This window comes from Podarcis vaucheri (assembly GCF_965113315.1).
Source record: "Podarcis vaucheri genome assembly, chromosome: 5".
In the NCBI taxonomy this organism is placed as follows: Eukaryota; Metazoa; Chordata; class Lepidosauria; order Squamata; family Lacertidae; genus Podarcis; species Podarcis vaucheri.
Window position 1 is genome coordinate 52,397,479 of NC_138763.1, and position 19,034 is coordinate 52,416,512.

General features: G+C 45.1%; 1 protein-coding gene across 35 annotated transcripts in view; it reads right to left on the minus strand.

The window, feature by feature from the left end:
- The window catches only part of ABLIM1 (actin binding LIM protein 1), a 219,979-nt gene that overhangs the window by 52,857 nt on the left and 148,088 nt on the right, over positions 1-19,034 (minus strand). For 25 of the 35 annotated variants that reach the window (XM_082222587.1, XM_082222596.1, XM_082222611.1 and 22 more), the window contains 3 exons: positions 15,942-16,029; positions 7,565-7,623; positions 332-379 (listed from right to left, as the gene is read on the minus strand). In XM_082222587.1, the coding sequence (XP_082078713.1) occupies positions 332-379; positions 7,565-7,623; positions 15,942-16,029 (195 nt within the window). The remainder of the gene's footprint in view (positions 1-331; positions 380-7,564; positions 7,624-15,941; positions 16,030-19,034) is intronic. The other 10 variants (XM_082222612.1, XM_082222605.1, XM_082222604.1 and 7 more) reach the window with 1 other exon arrangement.

Genomic DNA, 19,034 nt, shown 5'->3' on the forward strand with positions numbered 1-19,034 from the left:
CACAATCTCCCCCCAAATGTATTTCCCTTGTTATTTAAGTTGGGTGGGTTTATATCTTAATTAAAGGCGCCTCTGCTTTGCCTTAACATTAGTTTTGCCATGCACTGCACATAATATGGACAGATAGCTTCTTAAAGCACCTGAGTCATCCACATCATCCTGATACAGTGATGTGATGGTGGCCCATTTCTACATTACAGATGTTCAAGTCATGCTCTATGGAAAAGTATGGGGTAAGAACACCATAACTGGAAGAATCCCTTGAACATCAAGCCAACTGGATGCACTACTATAAGGTATAAGGACACTGTTCCAGTGCTGCTTACAGTACCTGCCTTAGTTTTTTGATGGAGTTCATTATACAAGGTGGTGAAAACAGCTGGAGAAGAAGGGAACAATTTGGTTTTGGTTTGCAAAGTTATTCTACAGTCATTTAACATTGCTAGAAACAGTTCAAAACAATAGCTCTGTGGAAACAAATTAAGATGCAGTGCGGATCATATTCATTTTAATTAAAATTTTAGGGGAACCTCTCAGATAAGTTGTCACTGCTTGTTTTCAAATGTCATGGTTTACTATTATGAGAATCAGTTGCAGAAAGCTCATGCACTCCCCTCTTCCTCTACAATACAGCTACAAGGACCATTTTAGATTAACCACAGTTTAGCATTTCCTCTGAGCTCTTAACTGTTATGAAGTTATAGTCAGTTGAAACAAGCAGGATTAAAAACCTATAGTTTGAAGTTGGCTTGGTTCAGAAAATCATAGTGAAGATTAACCAGTCTGTCCTTGTTCTGACAACCATATCAAGCTGTGGTTCATCAAAATGGAAGCAAAAAGTTCCAAACTCCTCCTTCTGGCCACAGTGGAGGGGAGTGCACATGAGCCTAAGGTTGATAGGTCATCATTACGTGTGAATGAGGTCACTGTGTGCAACATCAGCTCTGCTGCTTTAGTGGAAGTTCATGGCTGAACTACATGTGACACCAACAAACTAGTAGGCAACCTCCCAGCATATTTCTTAGGGAGATTCAGGTTTTGGCACACTCAAGAGAGAGCTAGGAATGCGTGTTTTTGCAGTTAAATTGCCTTGCCTATGCTGCTTTCTCAAATGCTGGGAACAGCATTTTGAACATACAAATTACCCATTAAAAAGGTTTAAGCACTTCCTTCTTCAGTGATGCTGCAATCAGTCTTGAACCCTGCACTCACAACACCTACATTTCCCTTAAAAAGGGGGTGAGGAGGAGGCAAGAGTCCAGTAATAGATTACCTGGCATCCCATATAGTATGGCACTCAGTTCACCATTTAACTCAGTGTCAGGTACTTCTAAAAAGTTACGCTTGTTAGGAAGTGGCCCAAAGACCTGTGGAACCAGTGGAAACAGCCAATTCTATCCGTATATGCCTTGGGCTTCAGGGATTTTAAAAGAAACTGCAGGAGGTGTATAAGTTCTGCATGTTAACAATATTGCATATCCAGTACGGTAACTATCATACTTGACTATGTTGGGTTTAATAAAAATACAAAAATTGGGATTGAAATCTCACAACAGATGACTTCTACCTATTAATCTAACTGCAAAGAGATGCTAAATCTGTAGCTCCTGGAAGGGGTGCTGGCCAGATTGTCCCCATGCGTGCAACAGGATCCAGAATTTGCTATGTCTTAACCACCAATTCCTGATAGGCTATGCTGCTGAAGATAGACTTCCAAAATGAAATGAAGCTTTAGCATATGTACCATGCTTTCCCATCATTTCCACCTGCTTTCCCTGGCTCTTATGCTTTTCTTGCCAGGTGCAGCAATTTTGAACCTACTGACACTTTTCATTCTCGTGTACGTATAAAAAAGAACACCCAATCCACCTGAAGCAGGAGAAAGGAAAGAATACTGAAGGAGATGGATGAACACACATGACCAGAGATAGCTGAGATACTACCCTTCACTTGAAAAGTGAAGTTCAGCAAAGTCAGGGAGGCTGTTTAAAGTTTTCAATGATCCATTGTTCAAAAACATAAACCAGGTTTCCCCACAACCACTTTAGCTGCACACATACCTTTAATCACTGCATGTTAAATTCAGCAGGCAAAGCTTTCCTATCATTAAAGATGTAGCGACAGGAAAAACTTAATCTGCTACATTTCAGTTTTTCACATCGCTGTTAAAGGGCGCAAGAAGTTCAGAACCTTTGCCAGAGAAGCCAACAAACTGTACTTGTAAAACTGCTCAAGAAACGTTCTTCCAAAGAGCATGCTTTAAATTTGTAACAGCACAGCAAACTTATTTTTAAAGCCACCATTTTGCCATTTATAATCTTTAAATGTTTCAGGGTGTACCCAATGTTTGAACCTAATAAAGTGATTGCTTGCAAAATGGCTTTCTAAATTTCCCAGGAAACATCTGGCAATCTTTGAGAATCTAAGACTGATTGGCGCTTCTACTGCTGAATGTAACCTTAGACAGGAGACTTGATTATAAGCAACCATTTCAGCAATAGTTAAGTAACTGTGATGGGTATAAACCAGACAAATTGGGCACACAGTCACAAATACAACACCCCAGCTACCTGTGAAACAAAACCACACCCGTGAAACCACACCATTGGTTCCTTTACACATATAGGTTAATTAATTTAATGAGAATGGGGAAAACCCCCGTTAAGCTGGTCTTAGAGAGAAAAAATATGCACCAACTGTGGGATATATACAGAGGACCATGCTGCTCCCAGGATGCAAACCAACAATGTCTGGGTATATCATTACATCTCATAAATGCAAGTGGGGACTTGGGATATTTCATGCATATGAATGCCTGCTTCAATCCTAGCCCAAGAAGTTTGAGGAGAACAGGAAACAGAGGTGGTAGTACTTGTTTTAACATGTCCGCCTTCAAAGTGAAAGGTAAAGGAGAAGAGGAGAGAATATGTTAAGTACTGTGTTGTGGAGTTGGTATGGGTTGCCAACTGGAGTCTGAGTACAAAGCAAGAGTCAAAAAGTGTCCCTTTTGCTCAAAGATGTCTTGGTTTGGATGATTTCTCTCTCTTGAAAGCTGCATGTGATAGAAGCCATTTTTATTCCAGAAGATCTCTGAATTCTCACCAATCCATAGAGTAGAGAGAAGGCACAGCCTTTTCTCCCTTGAATGTTCTCCATGGAGGTCAAGACTCATGAACATTACTTGTCTATAAGTCTTGTCGTCCAACAGAAAATGTTCAAGCAAGGGAATGCAATACCTTTTATTGAACTGAATTCCACTGATGAGAAATGTTATGACAATTGTTTCCTCAGGAAATACATGAATAAAAAACCCTGAATAATCAGCATAGGAATCATGCAATGTAGCATTTCCATTATCCAAAATGATAGTTTTTTGTAACTTTTGCCATACATGTACATTAGAAACAAAACTCTAATTCTTGTGTGCTGGTTTTTAGGAAACACACAGTATTGAGTGCAGAAATTCAAAATCAAGTGTGCATTTGCAAATTCAAAATCAAGCATACATTTTCAAAAGAAAAAGTAAGTGCTCAAGTGAGGTGATGATGAAGGAGGATGTGGTATCAACAGCAGAAGCTGCAAACATGAGTGCAGAAATCAGATATCCTCCCACAGAACTGTCAGATAAGAAGTGTATAAATTCACAACTGCAAACCTCTGATGAGCGTGGCCTGCGAAGAACCAAACTCTTTGGATAAAAGAAATCAGATGAGGAATGCTGCCATAAAACAAAGAAAAGGGAAGAATGAATGAAAATGGCAATGGTTTCTCTCAGGGCTGCTCCAGACTGGCGTTTTATTGCAGGTCGTAACATAATACTAATGCACTCACGGTGGAATTATTCTGCTTTATTAGTTGTTCTATGACGCTTCCCCAAGGCTACCACACTGGGCTTACCCACACTACACATTTAAAGCACTTCTATACCACTATTAATACCAGCATTTCCTTCAAAGAATCCTGGGAACTGCAGTCTACTAAGGGTGCTAAGAATGATTAGAAAACCCCTCCTTTCGCCCTCACGAAACTACAATTCCCAAAGATCCCTGAGAAGGAGAATTGTTTGTTGAAAGTGCTTTAAATATGTGGTCTGGATGTGCCCATTATTGTTGTCTGGAGGGGCTTAATCCCACCAAAGTTGGGACAAAAACACCCCAGAACAATTGTAATATGTAAAGCTATGGGAGTTCAGCAAGAAGTTACAGGATATAGATTACAGGTGTAATCTTCGACACCTCCCTTTCCATAGAGGCGCAGATTGCAGCTATAACAAAGGCGGCATTTTTCCATCTCCGCCAAGCTAAGCAGTTGGCTCCTTACCTCTCTCGCCCTGATCTAGCCACTGTGATCCACGCGACGGTCACCTCCAGACTGGATTATTGTAACTCGCTCTACGTGGGGCTGCCCTTGAGACTGACCCAGAAACTCCAGCGGGTGCAGAATGCTGCAGCGAGACTCCTTACGAGGTCTTCGCTGCGAGATCACATTCACCCGGTGCTATACCAGCTGCACTGGCTCCCGGTGGAGTACAGGATCAGGTTTAAGGTGCTGGTTTTAACCTTTAAAGCCCTATGTGGCCTAGGACCCTCATACCTATGGGACCGCCTCTCCTGGTATGCCCCACAGAGAAACTTACGGTCTACAAATAAAAACATCTTGAAGGTCCCAGGCCACAGAGAAGTTAGGCTGGCCTCAACTAGAGCCAGGGCTTTTTCGGCTGTGGCTCCGATCTGGTGGAACACTCTGTCACAAGAGACCAGGGCCCTGCGGGACTTGACATCTTTCCGCAGGGCCTGCAAGACAGAGCTGTTCCACCAGGCCTTTGGCCAGGGCACAGCCTGACTCCCTCCCTCGGCAATCTTCGCGGAGCTCTGGCCCAATGGTTGCCAGTGGTTTGTTTTGAATTAATTTTATAATGAATGATTTTAGAATGTTGTTTATGCTGTACTTTTGTACTGCTTTATTGTTGTTAGCCGCCCTGAGCCCGACTTCGGCTGGGGAGGGCGGGATATAAATATATTATTATTATTATTATTATTATTATTATTATTATATACAGTGAATGAGAATGAAGCAGCGTGACAGCCCCCAAAACACTTGCAGGTGCAAAACTGGACTGAAAGAGGCATGGTGCACAAATACCCTGATAGCACCGGGGGCACAGATTACCATGAATGTGCAATAAAAAGGGCAATTGGAGAGGCAACTAGATACACAGAAATGTAAAAAAGTTTTTTTCCCAGTGGAAAAAAACATTTCTTTAAAACCAACTTGGTAACACATACTGCTAAAGCAGCAGCACATCCTATCGACAGAAAATCTCCATCTGGCAGGCAACCATAAAAGAAAGAAACATCTCTACACTTAAAGCGTTGCTTTCTTTCCTGCTTATTTTGGCATCAGTAACCTTCTATGAAAGAAATCAAAAGGGAAATGGATCTTAAGCAATCATTGTTTTTATGGACTCCACCTAAAACCTAAACCAGTAAGAACTCTCACAGTTAAGGAGGGTGCAATCCAAGTACAAATGCAGACAAAAGGCAGCCCTAATGAAGCTGCTTCAACAACAAGTTTTGACAATGTGTATTTTGGCTTTCAGGAGTGGGGGGGGGAAGCAAATACAGTTTTCACTCTGTGTAGTATTAAGTGCCTTCTATAACTACCACCCTCCACACTCGGTGTGTGAATGCTTTGGCATGCTGAATCATCTTCAGCAAAGGAAAGAGTACTTGCTCGTATAAGAGAGAAAAAGAAATGAGATACTTGGCGGGAACATCTTCAGTTTCCTTGGGAACTGGGAATAAACCCAATGGATTTTGAAAGGTCATTCTGAATTAGTGAGAGAATTCTCATAACGGCAGTGGTGTTGTTGTGGGTGATGCAACACAATTAAAGTCTCTTGGTCTGTCTGTAGTTATTCAGGCAAATATTTCAGCCAGTGAAGAGGACACAAGCTATTCAATTCTATTATGGGGGTTAGGATTTGGTGAAAATATCCTCCATGCAGTGGGTTCTCAACCTGTGGGTCCCCAGATGTTGTTGGACCACAACTCCCATCATCCCTGAGCTTTGGCCTTACAAGCTAGGGGTGATGGGAGTTGTAGTTCAACAACATCTGGGGACCCACAGGTTGAGAAAGGCTGCTCCACTTGTTTCTGCTGGTGAAGGGGTTCTGCTGCTGGGGGCCCCTCATTATGCACAGTAGACCACGTACCACCAGCAGCAGTTGTCCCACTGGTGGTAGTTAGCGTAGGACCCGAAACAAGGCCCTTCAGGAACAGAGCAGGGCTGGCAATGGAACTGCTGGATCTATTGCCTGAGGAACTGGGCAGCCTGTAGAGGGTGCAACAGAACAGGTGGGAAAGCTGGGGGCCACCTCTAGCTAGCAGGACTGGACATGCAGCAGAGAATCTGCCACATCCCTGCCTCCAGTTACCCTGATCTCAATGATACAGAAATATGCTTAGTGGCTTCTGTCACAACCTTGAAATTACTGGCACTATTTATTTTTTATAACGTAATAAAATATTCTCCCCCATGCCCTACAAAATCAGGTTTTTTTATTTGGCAGTGTATATTCAATGTCCATAGAGTACTGCAAGCAACAGCATTCATTCTAAACATGGGGAAGCTGCATTAGTCTACCGCAGCGAAAAACACCCAAGCCTTATGGTATCTTAAAGCCTAAGCAATAATGTTATGGGCCGGTGCCCATTCTGCTAGATATATGAAGTGGTCAGCTATGTCAGGAGGTATATAAGCACACATAATATATACAGAGAGGAGGAGGAGAAAGTGAGGCCAATAGATAAGACAATGTAAACAAGCAGGACTGTCAAATTACTATTTAGACTATAAATAAATACAGCATCCAACTAAACAACCCAAACAATTTCAGTAATGGTGACATGAATCACCCTGACAACTTCATATAAATGGCAGGAATTCAAGCGTGTAGAAAAAATATAATAGTATGAAAAAATGAAATTTAATAGAATGTCAAAAGTATTGCAGTGAAGACCTTCAGGGTCTCAAGAATACAACTTTTCCAATAACGCAACAAGTCTTTTATTAAATGTCACATTATTTTCCATTACCAATTTGAGGCTGTGTCTCTTTCCCTATTTTCTTGTGCCTGCTGCTGACCACATCCCTCCTTGTCCCCCTCTCAAGAATGTAAGAACAGCCAAATCAATTATTTGAGGTGGTAAGATTCTCTTTGTAAACCAAACATTTGGCTCACAGGAAAGTAATGTTGTTTTGACAACATATGATAATGCTGTTAGGGTGCTGCCCAGAACCTGTTAGGAAGTGTTTGCAGGACTGAGTGCCATTGCAAAGGACACTCAGAAGTAGAAAATGTTTGGATGCAGGCCAGGCTATCTGCTTGCTGTGCAGGAAACAGGGTCTGTGGGTCACTCGCATGATGGTCTGCCTTAAGTAATCAGAAAGCTAATTCCACAATACCCTATACTTCTTCTAGGTAAGGTGGGTGGAATCTGCTCCTGCAAATGCAGGCTGCCAAGCGTGCTAAAACACCCTTTTCAACAGCAACAAAACTTACCCTTAGCTTTTCTTCACCCTTTGTGGACTGCTTACAGTCAGGGTGCCAAACTGTAGAACCTGGAGGGTGGAGAGAAAACAAGTCAAGTCATGTTGCATTCGGATCAGAAGAAACAAAGTGAAGTGAAAGTATTTCGTTTCACCCTTCCAAGGCAGGATTTAAGGCAGTTTGCTGGGTCAATTTCCTTTTGGAGGAAAAACAACGTAATGAAGTATTAATGGTTGTACTGTAATAGTCTCTTTATTGACAAATGTACAGTTGATGGGGTACCTAAAGGAGCATGGAAGCATGCAAACAGCAAACAGTTCTGAAGTAATATTAACACCCTGAATTCTCAAGAGCTGCTTCTGCTGTGGACAACCTATCACTCAGGTTGTCCAAGTCACTTTCTCCCATCTCCACTAAGAATTAAAATCAATTTCACAGTGCCCCTGGCACTACAGCACTACAGTGATACCTTGGTTCTCGAATTTCATCCGTTCCAGGAGTCCGTTCGACTCCCGAAACGGTTCGAAAACCAAGGTGAGGCTTCCAATTGGTGAATGCCCAATAAACAAACCATCTGAGGAGCCCTCAGTAAAGAGTGCTTACATTTACCATTAAAAATTCTTTTGGGGGAAAAAAATCCATGCCTGTCTTCACAAAAGCCAATGTCAAAATTAACTAGAATCCCAAACAAGCTAAAGCTTAAGTTTAAACCCCATTTGACCGTGGCAGTAAAATAACATGCCTGACACTAAAAAGAAAAGGGAAAATTCCCAAAAGTTGTGCTTTTTATTAGCTACAGTACTAGCAATAAAGCAAAGGAAATCCTCTCCCAACAAAAGCAGGAGGTTTACAAAGTAAATGTCAGAGTAAACAGTATGGGGAACCTTTATACAACAAGATCCACCTTTGGCACTGTAATAAAGGATGATAATCACATGACATTTATTATCAGCACACTCCATTATAAACATTTTCAGGACGAGGACACATATTTGGGATCAGGGGGAAGAAAAGTCACCCCTTTCATGTCCAAAAGGTTCCAATGTCATGAGAATATTGGCTCAGAGGCAAAGCTAGTCAAAACTTGCAGCCAAGGTAAGAAACACAATGTGGGCTTTATCCTGCCAGCATACTCCCCAGTCACGTAGCTCTGGACTACATCTTCTTCTTCAAGAAAATCTACAATAAGCCACGTATTAGCCCAGGAACCACATTTACTGACTCTAGTGCAGACAGACTATTGAAGAAAGGCACAGTCACAGGGAGGCCTGAGGATAAGTCTAGTTTCCTTAGGTAGTTTCTGGGTGGGATTCAGTGCCAAACTCTTCCAATCATTTCATCTGCACAAGCATTTCAGCTTTCCAGTGGGAACCACCCTCCATCTCCTTTCCTCACACACCCTATTCTGAGTCTTCTCCTGACCTCACCCAGAGGGGGGTGTAGTGGGAGGACAAGAGGGAATCCCTACTGTGCAAGTGGAAGTCCTTGTGCAAGACTTGGTCTGCTGGAGCTTATTAGGTGGATCCCACCCTCTCATTCTTCCCTTGAACTTTCAGCTTTCTTTCTTTTTCTTTCGGGTAGGTAGCCGTGTTGGTCTGACACAGTCGAAATATAAATAAAAAATAAAAAAGTCCACTAGCACCTTAGAGACCAACTAAGTTTGTTCTGGGTATAAACTTTCATGTGCATGCACACTTCTTCAGATGCCAAAGAATTTGAAGGGACGTGGGTGGCGCTGTGGTCTAAACCACTGAGCCTCTTAGGCTTGCCGATCAGAAGGTTGGTAGTTCGAATCCCCGCAACGGGGTGAGCTCCCATTGTTCAGTCCCTGCTCCTGCTAACCTAGCAGTTCGAAAGCACATCAAAGTGCAAGTAGATAAATAGGTACCACTCCAGTGGGAAGGTAAACGGCATTTCTGTGCGCTGCTCTGGTTCACCAGAAGCGGCTTATTCATGCTGGCCACATGACCCGGAAGCTGTACGCCGGCTCCATCAGCCAATAAAACGAGATGAGCGCCACAACCTCAAAGTCAGTCACGACTGGACCTCATGGTCAAGGGTCCCTTTACCTTTAAGGTGCTACTGGATGTTTTAATTATATATATATATTTCTTTTTCTTTGTTTTAAATAAGTGTTTAGCCCCTTTACTTGTGAAAATGAAAGGCAGGAAAAGACACAGTATTTTACCAAATTATTCCATGAGAAGGAAGCCTACTTAACTAATACATTAAGCAGGGATAACTAATAAGCACTAAGTTTTTTCATTATAAACTTAATTTATATTCACCAGCTTTTCTTGTTAAGTAACTTGAAACATGCTCATCTAACATTTTTTTTCATTTGCAAACATTTTCCGAGTGTCAACAAGCATACAGATAAGAGATGACCCAATTGAAAACAGCCACATTTGTACATGATGCTAAACCAAATGGTGAATTAGGGTGAAAGTGCAAGCACTTGGAGATGAGATTGCAACTGCTTTGCTCCTTTCTCAGTTCCCTTTATGTCATCCAGTGTTTGGTCTAGCATGTTATCTGAACCTGTTATCAGGGTTAAGCTCTCTCCTCCTTACCCAAGAGCTGTAGTCAAGATTTGGAGAATATGAAAACTGGGAGAGGGGTCACCAAATATTTCTGGCAGAGGGAGTCTCCAGCAGACATAGTTCATAAATAGAGGTCCGTAAGACGAATTACTAAAGAAGTGGATCTTTGTCAGTCACTTTGGTTTTGTCAGGGAACTGACATCGGAGGAAAGGGAAGTGGTAAGGCTCCCAGAGACTGGGAGAGAGTCAACAGCCAAAGCAGGGACCAGCAGGGGGAGCGCGGGGTCTCTGGAGGAGGATCTCAGTAATGCTGAGAGAGACGCAGCAGCCCAGGCAGGAAGCAGCAGGGAAGAGAAAGGGGTGAGAGACACTTCGAGCGAAAATAGCGGGGAGGTGTCAGAAGCTACTGCAGGGAGACCCATGCTTCGCCGGAAGCTGCCACGTCGTGAGTCCAGGAGACGCGTTTCCGTTAAGGAACTTCTTTGCTGGAAGCGCTTCCGCAGACAGCCACTGTCAGACTCTACCAGTGACTAGAGCAGACATGTCTGAGGAGCTCTGTCACACACAGAGGTTTGTGGGGTCGCACAAACTCTGAAGGGGCACAATTTTAAGCACAAGCAGCTAACCATCCCCTGACAGCAGTCTGACAGTCTCTGTACGCTGCCTGTGCAGGAGAAAGCATCATGAGCAACCCAGTCGGAACCGGAGATGCAGGGGTTGGAGCTGGTCCAAGCTTGGAAGAAAGGTATCAAGCTCTGGAGGTCCAACTTGCGCTGCAGACGGCGAGGCTCGAGGAGAGAAGGGCTCAGGATGCTGACAAAAAGGGGAGAACCACTCAGTTCCCCAGAAAGGTACCAGGATTGGTGCAGAAGTTTGGGGGGGACCCCAAGGATTACCATGCCTTTAGGACTGAGATGCAATATGCTCTGAATGTGCAGTTTGATGAGTTCCCTGATGAGGAATCGCGAGTTGCGTTCGTAATTGGGCATCTTGAGAAGGGCGCGCGTGACTGGGTTCGACCCCTGATGGCAACGCACAACGATATCCTAAAGGACACTATGAAATTCTTTCGTGCAATGGATATCATGTTTTCCAGCGATATTGAGGAAGGGATGGCACGCAGACAGCTAATGGCTTGCAAGCAGGGAAGCAGATCTGTCCGTGAGTACTGGACTGAATTTACCATGCTGATTCACAGATTGGGGTGGGATTTATCGGCGGCACCCATTCAGATGCTATTTGAAGAAGGTCTTTCTTCAGCTGTGAAAGACGAGCTGGCCAGGAGCCCCAGGGCGGGGTCTATGGATCAGCTGACCAAATCTGCGCTGACCATTGGAGCGCGCCAGGAGGCAAGAGCCTTGGAGAGGCGGGAAGGGAGAGGGGAACGTTGGAAGGAGTTACGCATTCCAGACATTCCTGAGCCAGCTTTCCCGCCGGCAGAGCCGATGGAAATCGGAACAGCCCGCGCGCGCGCAGTTTCAAAGCCCAGTGAGGGGGCGAAGAAGGAGGGAAAGGGAGCCCGGAAATGCTATCTCTGCCAACAGCCAGGCCACTTTGCCAGAGTCTGCCCCCAGAGGAAGGAATGGCAAGGGATGGTGGGAGCTGTTGAGGGGGAAGAGCAGGGAGAAACGGAACAGGTAAAAGCCAACGCCTGGTTGCCAGCAGGGCACTGCAGCCAGGCCAAAGAGCAGTGAAAGTGCCCCTTCCCCAAGTGCCAGTGCCAGAAGCTCCTCGACCTGCTCTAGTGATTGAAGTGTCTCTAGAGCTGCAAAATGGACACCCCCTAAAAATAAAGGCGCTGTTGGACTCAGGCAGCTCCTGCAATTTCATGAGCAAGGAGTTTGCTGCTGAGCACCAGATACAGACTATCCCTTTAAGCAACCCCCTGCAGGTGACCACGATTGATGGCAGGGAACTGTTGGGAGGAGGCGTCAGCTTGCAGACCGTCCCAATGATAATGAGGGTGGCAAGGCACACAGAACTGATAGCGTTTAATGTGGCCACCTTGGGAGGCGCTCCCATTATTTTGGGAATGAGCTGGCTAGCCCTACATGATCCGCTGGTGGGCTGGCATCAAAGAGTGGTTTCCTTCGGTTCAGCACATTGCTTGGAGCACTGCAGGGGGGAAAAGGGGTCAGCAGGGGCCCAAGCCACCCTAGCAGGGACGGAAGTGATGGAGAAGGGGAAGGTGCCACCACAGTATGCTGATCTCAGCGACGTGTTCAGCGAGAAGGAAGCGGACCAACTACCCCCGCATAGGCCCTTTGATTGCCAGATCAATTTACTCCCTGGAGCACAGCTTCCTGTAGGCAAGTTGTATGCCATGTCAGACAGGGAGATGCAGGAGTTGCGAGCGTTCATTGACAAGAACCTGAAGAGAGGCTTCATCAGAGAGTCCAAGGCAGCGGGGGGTAGCCCAGTGTTTTTTGTGGATAAAAAAAACACGGACAAGCCGAGGCTGGTATGTGACTTTCGGGCCCTAAATGCAGTGACAGAGCCGGCGGCTTTTCCTATGCCCAGGATTGATGATATTTTGACCAGGGTGCGAAAAGGAAAGATTTTTACAAAGCTGGACCTAAGGGGGGCGTACAACCTGATACGTATAAGGAAAGGGGATGAATGGAAGACCACCATGTTCACCCCTTTGGGGGCATTTGAATACCTCGTTATGCCTTTTGGATTACAAACAGGCTCCGCGTGTTTTCAAGCCTTTATGAACCACGTACTGGGGCCTTTGCTCTACAAGAATTGCGTGGCCTTCTTAGATGACGTGTTGGTGTATTCGGAGAATGAGGAGCAACATGTGAGAGACGTCAGAGAAGTGTTGAGCAGGCTGCAAGCCAACAGATTGTGGGTGAAACTGGAGAAGTGTCAGTTTCATACCAAGGAGGTGGAATTCCTGGGGTACCGCTTGTCAGACAAGGGGTTGGCCATGGACCCCGGCAAGGTTCAAGCGGTGCTGGAATGGAAAACACCCAAGACCAAGAAGGATGTGCAGAGGTTCCTAGGGTTTGGAAACTTTTATCGTAAGTTCATCCGAAACTTCGCCCACCTGACGGCGCCCATCACGGACTGTCTCAGCAGCAAAAAGAAGTTTGTTTGGACGGGGGAGGCGGAGCGAGCGTTTGAGGAACTGAAAAGGGCCTTCGCCTCTGACGAACAACTTCTACATGTGGATTTACAAAAAAAGCTGAGGGTCGAAACAGACGCTTCTGACAGAGCCATAGGGGCGGTGCTTCTTCTGCAGCCGGGGAAGGAGGGGTCAGAGTGGCGACCGTGTGCCTTCTTTTCGCGAAAGCTGAACAAATCTGAGAAAAACTACACGGTGCACGACCGGGAACTTCTTGCGATTTATGAGGCCTTCCGGAGATGGAGGCACCTACTAATTGGTGCACAACAGAAGGTGCAAGTGTGCACGGACCATAAGAATCTAGAGTATTGGAGAACTGCGCGAGTGCTCAACCAAAGGCAGTTGAGATGGGCCCAGGAGTTCTCCAAATTTAACTTTGAGATTTGTTACGTACCAGGCCCGGAGAACGTTAGGGCGGACGCTCTCTCACGCAAACCTGAATATTTGGAGGGAGAGGGTGCACCCGAAGAGACCCATGTTATTCCCGAGGACCGCTGGGTGTGTGGGGCGGCTTTGGTGGGGCAAAGGGAACTGGTAGAGGGAACGGTGCAGGATGAATACGCCCAGGACAAACTCAGGGGTCTCAGGAGGGAGGGAGACAAACCCGGGGGTTTTGAGGAGAGAAACGGGGCGTTGTACTACAAGGGAGCGTTATACATACCTGAAGGGGAATTGAGGGAAAAGGTACTCAAGCAACTGCACGATAGCCCCACAGCAGGGCATTTTGGGCAACACAAAACCATGTGGCTGGTTACCAGGGAATTCTGGTGGCCCAAGGTCAGGGAAGATGTGCGTGAATATGTGAGAGGGTGTGACCGATGTCAACGAGCCAAGGGGGAGAGGCGGGCACCGGCAGGTTTATTAGAACCACTACCCACGCCGGAAAGACCATGGGAGGCAGTGGCAATAGATTTCATGACTGATCTGCCCAGGTCCAAAGGGAAGACAGCCATTATGGTTGTGGTAGACCTGTTAACCAAGATGGCCCACTTTATAGCCTGCTCACATGCGGTCACAGCAGAAGAAACCGCTAAATTGTTTGTGGAAAATGTGTTTAGGTTGCATGGTGCCCCCTTGAGGGTGGTTTCGGACCGAGGGAAACAATTTACTTCCAGGTTCTGGAGGAAGCTCATGAGCTTATTGCACGTAGAGGTGAATTTTTCCACTGCCCGTCATCCAGAAACCAATGGGCAGGCGGAAAGAGCTAATGGTGTCCTCCAGCAATATTTGAGGTGTTATGTCAATGACAGAGAGAATGATTGGGTGGAGAAGCTGGCGTTGGCAGAATTTGCCTATAACAATGCAGAGAACGTGTCCACGGGGATGAGCCCTTTTTTGGCCAATCACGGGTGTCATCCCCGAGCCTTCCCAGGGGGGGAGGGGGAGAACTGGAGCGTTCCTGCCGCAGAACAGTTCGTTGAAGAAATGGAAGCGATCCATCGCCAGCTCCAACTTAATTTAAACAGGGCGAAGGAGGAATATAAGAGGCAGGCAGACAAAACCAGAAGGGAAGGGGAAAGCATTAGGGTGGGGGACCAGGTGTGGCTGTCCACCCAAGGGTTACCATTTAAAGGAGGTTGTAAGAAGTTAAGACCCAAAAGACTGGGCCCATTTGAAGTCACGCAACAGGTCAACCCAGTGGCTTTCAGACTCCGGTTACCGAACCACATGAAGTTGCACCCAGTGTTCCACAGATCATTGCTGTCACTGTATATAGGGGACAGAGAGGGGAGGGTCAATAGGGGACCAGCTATGGAGGAAAAAGAACACAGCTACCATGTAGCGGAGATTCTCGATTCCAGGTGGAGGGGAGAGCAAGTAGAGTATTTGGTAATGTGGGAAGGGGAGCCGGAGTCGGAAAACACCTGGGTCAGGGCAGAGGAGGTAGATGACGAGGTTTTGATTGAAACTTTTCATCAGAGATTCCCTAGAAAACCCCAGCCAGTGGCAAGGTTCCGGAGGGAATACTTCGCCACCACCGACGACGAAGAAGAGTTGGAGGGGTTCGCTGATTCCGAGGTGGAGGAGGATTCAGCGAGTCGGAACGAAGACCGATGGAGGGAATTGTTCGAGACGTCTGAAGATGAAGAGGATTCTTTTAGGGGTTTCAGCTCCTCACCGCCCAGAGGAGAAAGTAGGGGCGGGGGAGAGGGGGGCCCTGGAGGGGAGGTGGATGTCAGGGAACTGACATCGGAGGAAAGGGAAGTGGTAAGGCTCCCAGAGACTGGGAGAGAGTCAACAGCCAAAGCAGGGACCAGCAGGGGGAGCGCGGGGTCTCTGGAGGAGGATCTCAGTAATGCTGAGAGAGACGCAGCAGCCCAGGCAGGAAGCAGCAGGGAAGAGAAAGGGGTGAGAGACACTTCGAGCGAAAATAGCGGGGAGGTGTCAGAAGCTACTGCAGGGAGACCCATGCTTCGCCGGAAGCTGCCACGTCGTGAGTCCAGGAGACGCGTTTCCGTTAAGGAACTTCTTTGCTGGAAGCGCTTCCGCAGACAGCCACTGTCAGACTCTACCAGTGACTAGAGCAGACATGTCTGAGGAGCTCTGTCACACACAGAGGTTTGTGGGGTCGCACAAACTCTGAAGGGGCACAATTTTAAGCACAAGCAGCTAACCATCCCCTGACAGGTTTATTTTATTTATTTACATCAATTTGATTCTGCTTTTTCATATGCTCAAAGCAGCTCCCAAACTTAAAAAATAGTTTTGTCCTTACCTTGCAGGTACATTTCTTCTCCTTCTGTGAACATCTGATTGCATCTGCTGCATCGTGCACAGCTTGGATGGTAATGCTTGTCCCCTGCCTGCAGAAATACAAATTCAAGAAAATGTGACCTGACCCATACCACACATATTCATTATAGCCTATGTATGATACTGCTTGGTTGTAAATTGTTTTGGGTTGCATTTGGCAAGAAAAAGTGACCAATATATTAAATACATAAGTAAATAAATTCTGAACACATGTATGCCAATATATAAACTCACATTCCTCACTACTCCATTTCAGCTTTGCCCCAAAGGGACCATTTGCTTGTTTTAATAGCAAGAGGTCAGTACCCAGTATTTCTCTTTCCTTTCCACTGCTATTAGCCTTGACTCTTAGGAGACATATAGCCCCTGTGAAAAACTGGAATTGACACTTTAATTTAATTTACACTGACCATTAACTGGGTGTACAAGAAGGTAAGCATTCAATATACTGTATTGTTGGCCTGAATTGGATTTAAAGTTGCAGTCTAGAGGTGATAAATGCTTTTTAATCTCATTACTAAATCCAAATACTCTTAGTCACCCAAGTCTCCTAGATAAATTGATATGAGACTGAGTAGACTTAAAAGTTATTCCATTTATATTATTTAACAACTTGTATCCCACTTTTTCACAAAGTAGTGAATTAAAAGCAGCTCACATAAGTCACACAACACATAGAAACAAATCCAACATAACATTACAGAAAAATCAAATACCAGCAAAAAAACAACATCAATAGTTGAGGTAATAACACTAAAGCAAGAAGGTCTAGGAAGACTATAGCAATGAAAAGTCTTCTGGAACAACCATGAATTGGCAAAGCATCTCAAGCAGGGGTCTCCAGCTTTTCGGGGCTCAAGGGCACATTTGAAAATCTAGCGAACTGTGGTAGGCCCCACAAAATACCTGTTTCATGGAAGAAAAACTGATGACGTTCGGGTTCACCACCCCCAGCAAACAATAACAAAACATCTATGCTCTGTCACACCCACCCTTCCCTAACAGGAAACACTCTCAACCAAACAAAAATAAATTGTGTGGGTTTTTTTATTTTAAAAAATCTTTAAAAATGAGGAGTGGCAGGAGGCCATAGTGGGTGCCAAGGGGCATGTTTGAGGGTGTCATGGTGCCCACAGGGACCACATCAGGGAGCTCAGGTCCAAAGGAACAAAATGTCGGTGTCTGACGAACTGCACTCAAAAGGGCATCAAGTAAGTGCCCGTATTAATTGGGAATGCCAAGTTCCTTTTGTGAAGATGTATTACTGAAGATGTATTACTGGACTAAGGCTATAATCTTCAGCATTCTTACTAGGGTCCAAGTCCTTCCAAGTAAACATGCATTGAATAAGTAACTTTGAAGTGAAAGAAAGGAAGCACTAAACTATAGGTTCATAGCTGCCTTCAATTAAATGATCATCTATGGCAGAATACCAACAGATTGTTCTCTGTTGTGTCCTCTCACTTGAGGCAAAGGTTAGCATTAGCAAGAGAATTACACAGAATGACAGCATTATAAGTTAATGATACTAACTGAGACTTCATTGCAGCCCTAGTCTCTCCACTGGCAAATTAGGAAAATATCAAGTATCTGAGAGCTGTCTAAACATATTGAACAAATCAAATTAAAAGCAAAATAGATTGAGTGGCTGCACTTGCTAATACTTGCATAACCATGAACTGCAGAATTTAACAGAATGAAGAAACATACAGTACAGTAAAACTGTTTTGTAAAAAGGTATGTGTGTTTGGAAACTGTGCAGAATTAAAATGATAAACTCGGAGTCAAGAGAACTAGTGTCATCTCATTCTAGAACTTAATTCCACTGAATCATTCATTGTCTGGTTTCCTGCAGAAACCTGTCTTTACTTAACAGGCTAGTTAACCCAAAATCAGAGGTGCTTAGGGATCATACAAACAAAAACACTAGCCTCCCTTAGCTGCAGAAGTTTATTTTTTTTGTGGGGGGGGACTAATAACAGCGTTTTACGACATCTTTGGGGAGGCGTACATGCACGTACATCGTATAGTTAAAGCCATGGTTTTCCCAGTAGTGATGTATGGAAGTGAGAGCTGGACCATAAAGAAGGCTGATTGCCGAAGAATTGATGCTTTTGAATTTTGGTGCTGGAGGAGACTCTTGAGAGTCCCATGGACTGCAAGAAGATCAAACGTATCCATTCTAAAGGAAATCAGCCCTGAGTGCTCACTGGAAGGACAGATCCTGAAGCTGAGGCTCCAATACTTTGGCCACCTCATGAGAAGAGAAGACTCCCTGGAAAAGACCCTGATGCTGGGAAAGATGGAGGGCACAAGGAGAAGGGGACGACAGAGGACGAGATGGTTGGACAGTGTTCTCGAAGCTACAAACATGAGTCTGACCCAACTGCGGGAGGCAGTGGAAGACAGGAGTGCCTGGCGTGCTCTGGCCCATGGGGTCACAAAGAGTCAGACACGACTAAACGACTAAACAACAACATGCACGGCTGCAGACAAGCAACATCAAAGTTGTTAAGAAACAGTTCGGGCTAGTCATTCGAAATTCTTTACAAATAAGGCTCTCTTCCTTATTCGTCCGGGCAAAAGTTGCATTGTAGAATTTTGTAGCAAAAATTGAAATGTACTTTTGTTTGCAATACAGTATTACTCAAGGAGTAGTTTCTATGTGGTAAGGTATGAGATAGCCATAGCCAGCCTTACCCATGTTACTCTCTTTCTGACTAACCAAAAGCTATCATCATGGTTTGTGTTTGTTAGCAGCTTGTGGGAGAACAAAGCAGCTGTGGTTTCCTTCCTGCAGACCAGGACATAGTCTTGACTTTCTCTAGGTTACACTTAAAGTATGCAATCCCAGCTTGAGGACCAAACGAATAATGCCATGCCAGTTTACTCCAAAATGTCTTATTCCCAAGAAAATGTCTGTAGTATTTCTGTCTAGGGGTACACAAAGTACACAACTATACTTTCCACCCTTCCTTTCTTCACCAAACTTGTAGGCTGCAAGAACTATTGGAACTACACCCTGATCAGATGGATGTTTTCCCTCTGTGTTAAG